Source organism: Budorcas taxicolor, chromosome 3 (genome assembly GCF_023091745.1).
Source record: "Budorcas taxicolor isolate Tak-1 chromosome 3, Takin1.1, whole genome shotgun sequence".
Classification (NCBI taxonomy): domain Eukaryota; kingdom Metazoa; phylum Chordata; class Mammalia; order Artiodactyla; family Bovidae; genus Budorcas; species Budorcas taxicolor.
The window spans coordinates 49042988-49049076 of record NC_068912.1 but is presented as its reverse complement, the minus strand read 5'-3'; the positions used below and the strand labels follow the sequence as shown (position 1 = coordinate 49049076).

Below are 6089 nucleotides of genomic sequence, written 5' to 3'. Positions count from 1 at the left end.
GGGATCAAACCCAGGTCTCCCATACTGCAGGCCTCTCTAAGGTGAGCCCTAATTCCTGGAAAAGAAATTTCGTTATCATAGTCTAATATCACAGTATTTTAACAATAGGGCGTCAGGCTATGGTTTAAAGGATGCTGGGAACTAGGCCACAGGAGATGGTGAGGAGAGGGAGGAAGCTTGAGAAAGAGAAATGAAGGGTGGGAAACCAGACCTTTCCCAGGTGCTGGCTCCCCAAGCACAGGATCACTAAGACACACCAGCTGAAGCTTAGCTCAAGCCTTAGTCTGCATCTGGAAACCTGACCCCCAGGGTAAAGGTCAGACACCTGAAAATAAAGCAGGCTACTTGAGGGCTTGCAGTTACATCTCTGGCTGACTGGGCAAGGAACAAGAGCCCAGCATCTGTGGAGAGCAGCTAGAAGTTCAGGCAGGTGCCAAAGCCTTTGATAAGGAGTAGAATATCAGGAAAGACAATCATGAGAAACCTAGGATTAGATGGGTGAAGAGGCAGCGTGAGGGAGGGGATAAATAGATCCACACAGAAGAGGAGAAAATGCTATGACCAAAGTGCTACAGAAAAACTGGGAGTCCAGATGGAGTCGAAGAGGAGACTGAGGGGCAGGGGAACCATGAGAGCTGGCACCTTGGCTGTACTAATAGGTTGTGTCTGGAGATACAACCGTCCTAAAGGTCCAGCAGTGGGTGTTGCTCCTGAAGAAGGATGGGGTCAGGCTGAGCCTCAGGTCTAGGCAGTAGGGAGTAAAACTGGAGGACAGCGAGTATGTTAAAAACAGGTACATGCATACAGTACATGTTAGAAGCCTCCTAACTGGAGGCTACCATGTGGCATGTGTTGTTTCCTGTGTGTGTGCACGTGCATGCATGTGTGTGTGTGTGTGTCAGTGTATAACGTATAAAAGTAGAGAAAATAATGAACCTCCATCCATGGAGACGTCCCCCAACTTCTGCACAACTGATGGTCAATCATCTTTCCCCCACACCTCCACCCACTGCCCTCTGCCCTGAATTTTTAGAAGCAACTCCCATATTATCATTTTGTAAAAGTTCCAGTATGTAAATCTAAGAGATAAGGACTTTCCTTTTTTTATATAATTTTATTTATCTATTCTTGGTTGCACTGGGTCTCATCGCCACGTGTGGGCTTTTCTCTAGTTGTGGCGGCTGGGGCTACTCTCTAGCTCCAGTGCACAGGCTCCTCACTGGGGCGGCTTCTCTTGTCACAGAGTGCAGGCTCAATAGTTGTGGCGAAAGGACTTAGTTGCTCCACCGTACATGGGATCTTCCTGGACCAGGGATCAAACCCCATGTCTCTTGCATTGGCAGGTGGATCCTTTACCACTGAACCACCAGGGAAGCCCAGGACTTTCCTTTATTAATTAACCCCAATGACACCATCGACAGCATCAGATCCCCAAATTCCTTAACAGAAATACAAGTTACCAAATATCCAATCAGGATTCACATTTCCTAGATGGCCCTCTAAACGGTTGTCTTTCCTTTTATTTTTCCAGTTAGTTTAATCTGGATCTAAATAATGTCCATACATCGTTAGTTAAAATACTCCCCAAGTCTCTTTTAATTTACAGGTTTTCCTTCCCTGTCTTTTTTATGAAAATTGTTTTGCTGCTGCTGCTATTGTTGTTAAAACACTAGGTCGTGTGTATGTAGGAGGTCCCATTCTTGGTTTTGCTGATGGTATCCCTGTGGTGTCATCTGACTTATTTTCTCTATTCCTTATATTCTTATGAATTATAGATTCACGCGAACTCCTCGGGCGCAACTCTTTCACAGGTGGCAGTGTGTTCTTCACTGAGAGGAGGCTGATGTCGAGTTGTCCCTTTTTTGTTTCAGAAAACTGTGAGGTCCTAAATTCTATCATCCTTTTGGCACTTAAAAGCCAGAATACTTCTATAAAGAGAAACCTCCTTCATCCATTACATGATTACCCTGATGAATGGTTCGGGTAGAAGAGACAGTATATGTGCTCGGTTCTTTCATTTACCAGTTTTTGATAAGGAGTTAGTTCCCTAGAATCTTCTAAAGGCAATCAGTGAGGCTTTATTTTTGTTGAGTATTACTGTGAATTTATGAACATGAATATATTTGATGTATTTCAAGGATAAGATATTTGTAAGATCTTTAAGGTCTGGTATAAGACGGGCCTTTCAATGCAGGCAGCCTGATTAGATTGACCGGAGAAGGCAATGGCACCCCACTCCAGTACTCTTGCCTGGAAAATCCCATGGACGGATGAGCCTGGAAGCCTGCAGTCCATGGGGTCACTGAGGGTTGGACACAACTGAGCGACTTCACTTTCACTTTTCACTTTCATGCATTGGAGAAGGAAATGGCAACCCACTCCAGTGTTCTTGCCTGGAGAATCCCAGGGATAGGGGAGCCTGGTGGGCTGCCGTCTATGGGGTCGCACAGAGTTGGACACGACTGAAATGACTTAGCAGCAGCAGCAGCAGTCCTTTAACAGTTGAGGATGGGTAGACCCAGCAGGGGGCAGGCTTGAAGTAAGCTGTGAATGGCACAGTCGTGTGATCAACCAGTTGACTGATGTATGGTTCCGAGGAGAAGCTATAATTCTGATGAGAATTACTTGAGCAGTCAATCTATTGCTCCAAAAAGTGGATTTTTAAGAAATTCCTAAAACAATAAAAATATTTGGCTTGAGACTTGCCCTTTAAATCTGAGGTTTCTTTCCTTCTTTCCGCCTTGAAATTCATTCCCATTGTCTTCAAATATGTCTTCCTCTCTGTTTTTATATCGTTCCCTTTCTGTTCTAGTTCTATTCTTGATATTAATTAGAAATTTTAAAAATAGCTGCCTTATTTACTGCAAGCTGCTGAAACTACTCTTTCCAATCACTGATTTCTCTTCAGCTGCATCTAGTCCATGGTTTATCCATGTTATTGATAAAGAATATTCATTCTGTTATCATATTCTTCATGTTTAATGTTTCTATTCATTTTAGTTTCATGATTTTTTCCTGACCTATACTGGTATTGTCATTCCTCACTTTCTCAAATATATTTATCATGCTTATTTAAAAATCTTGCTCCATCAGTTTTAATTATTCCGTTTCAGAAGGCATACATTGTTCAATTGTTGTCGTTTTATGGTAGTTGTACTCCTCGCAGGTTTAGTTATTTGGCCTGTGAATTCACGTTCTCTTGGAATTTCAGCTACTCTGATAAACATGCATCCAGAAGGCCCAGTGACTTAGGGGTGGGAGGTCGGTGATGAGCCCAGAACCGAAGTCTCAGGCACAGGAGAGCCACTGTGTGTCCCTCCCACTCCCTGGCTACACCAGATCACTCCTCAGCCAGGTTTCTGCCCTCAGGGAGAAGCAAGGCTGAAAACAAAGGTAACCTGGCAGCCCTGGGTGTGTGCGTAGGGGGAGGAGAGAGCGAAAGGGGGGTAGGGGGTCCACCTTCAGTGTTTAATGTCTCACCCCAGCACCACTTCTGTGTTGGTCAGCTATTCCCAGGGAGGACTCCCCACCAGTGGCTTCTGAGCTGTTACCATTTCTACTGTGAAGAGCCGTGAAAGCAGAACCTGAAGTCTGGTTCATCTCATCTAACTTGGTGGCGTCTCCTCCTGCCACCCACCTGCTACATGTTCACGGATTAAGCCAATCTTTAGATTCCCCAGCCTTTTTATTTCTTTTTTACTTCCTAGAACCTGCGGTTCCTCCAGCTGTTTTAGTTTCTCCACGCGTCGTGGGAGAGCAGCCCCGGGTCGCATCCTGGTGTTGAGAACCACCTTGACAACCCCTCGAGTCTCGGGGTTCAGCTCTCCTAGCTCTACAGTTTGCTGGCTGTGTGTCCCCCAAATTACATGGCTACTGTCCGTGCCTCGGTTTGCCTCGTCTGTAGATTGGGGCAATGGTAGGTTCTGCCTGGTTGACTCTTTAATCATGCCTTTGAAAGCGGTTAGAACAGAACCCGGTGCAGGGAAAGGGCACTCACCTGTTAGCCATGTTGATGTAATTCGGCATGCCACCGTGGCCCGCCCTCGGCAATGGTTTCCTGAGACTTTCTATTTCCTGCTGTCTGCGTGGCCGCACGCTAATCAGGCCCCAGCGGGGGCGCGCGCAGGGTCGTGGCGGGGCCAGCGGGGACCTCACGCTTCAGCGGGCTACACGGGCAAGTCGGGAGTCGCACCGCGCGGTGGTTTAGACGAGCGGCGAAGAGCCCCGGCCTCGGGGGAGGTGCGCGGGGACTCGCGCGGATCGCCGGGTGCACCCGAGCGGCCCCGGGTGCGCGCGGGGGCCGGGGGCCGCTCAGGATGGCGCACAGGGCGAAGTCCGTGGCGCTCGGAGGCTGCCGCGGGGCGGCGCTGCGCCCCTTCTTGCCGGTCGGCCGCCGGGCCCCGGGCCGGCCCGCAGCGGGCTCGGCGAGGGCTCCCAGTGCGCGGCCCCCGGCGCGAAGGGCAAGATGCAGTGCCTCGGAGCGGAGCACCTGGTAAGGGCCGCACCTGGCCCCAGGGGAGGGATCGCGCGCGGGGAAGGCTCGGGCCCCTCCACGCACCTGCCCCGCGGGGACGTTTCCGCCTCCCGGGATCCCGGGGACCGACCTCCCGCCCCTGCGCCGCCGCCTCCTGGGGGCACCTGGCGGGGCACCTCGGACCCACTCGGCTGCTGGGGCGGAGGCGCGGGAGAGGCTGGCCTCTAGGCCCCAACTTGGGGCGGCCTCTAGGTGCGCCTCCAGGTAAGGACTCGGCGGCTGGGAACTTATCCGCTCCGCACAGGCAGGTGTTTCAAAGGATTCGCGAACGTTTCGCGAGGCCACGTTAAAAAAAAAGTTATTTTGAACAGTCTTCGAGTAAGTTTGAGCTCATTTTCTAGGTTGGGACCTAAATATATGATTATCCTCTTTTCCTAAACACTCTTCCTTTTTCTGGAAGGATTCCGCAGAAAGAATCCCCACGCAAAGACAGTGGCGACCTCAGATATATAGGAAATGCACAGATACGGCATGGTTGTTCCTGTTCTTTCTCTTCTGGACTGGTTTGGTAAGTGTGGGTGCCTGGCAGGGAAAAGACCAGAGTGTGGTGTGTGTGTGTCCCGAAATAGCTGTGCCCCAAATATAAATCGCGTCCCTGGGCGGGGGTGAAGTGAGGTGGGGAGTGAGGGTTCCAGGTTGTACCAGGTAACAGGTTGTGCCACGGCTAGAGACGTTTGCCACAGAGCAAATAGCAGTTCTCAGAAGTGCCAGTCAGGTATCTCTTAACCTTCTAGGCTCAGTAGATTGGAGAGGCTGGCTTATTACCATGGGCCACTTTCTAACACAAGACGGCATTAGGATATGGGAACCACCGTCTGCAGTGGGATTGCCATTCAGTAGGCCTCTTAGTACCAGCCCACTGAGGGGGAAGTTCTTGTACCATCTGGTCTCATTCCCCCGCATAAAATGTTCCTCTCACAAAGGGATATCCAGGTAAGCCTAGAAATAAATTCCTCTTACTTTAGCTGAGTATAACTTGCTCTTGGAATGTTGTGTTTAGCAGGTGAACAAGCCTTTGCTATAAACCCTCTAGTTGGATAGGAAATGAGGTTTTTGCCCACTCTAGTTACCAGGTGTGTGTGATTGCTGGTAGACCTTCCATTTTAGTCCTGGAAGAGTCTCTTGGAAGCTGAACTTTGATGCTTTTATAGCTTATTTTAGAGTTGTAGGTAACAGCAGAAAAAGGCTCACTTGAGTTCTTAAAAGATCATGTTCATGAAATCCTCCATTTCAGATGGAGGCATGCTGTTTCTTCATGGTAAATGATTATAAAGCCTGACAGTGGCTACCATGTAATTACCTTTGTTGAAAAGAGTTAAATTTGAATAAACCCTAAAATATGATCTCTTTCCAAGCTAGAAAGGCATTTACTCACTTGACTTACCGACTGGTTTCACACAGATAGGTGAATAACAGGCACAGTGGAAGGCGGGACCTTAAGGGCATAACCATATGTTCTGTGTTGCCTCTATAATGACCCCTGCAGCTTTTCTCTAGAAGTTGGGAAAAACTATACCTATAACACCTCCTCTTAAACTTTCCACAGATGCTGGTG

The 6089-nt window shown here is 48.8% G+C and overlaps 1 protein-coding gene across 1 annotated transcript in view; it reads left to right on the top strand.

The window, feature by feature from the left end:
• Positions 1-4465: 4465 nt before the first annotated feature.
• The window catches only part of SLC44A3 (solute carrier family 44 member 3), an 83107-nt gene continuing 81483 nt past the window's right edge, over positions 4466-6089 (top strand). Inside the window, exons 1-2 of the mRNA XM_052637614.1 lie at positions 4466-4492; positions 4935-5042. Coding sequence (XP_052493574.1) covers positions 4466-4492; positions 4935-5042 — 135 coding nt within the window. The remainder of the gene's footprint in view (positions 4493-4934; positions 5043-6089) is intronic.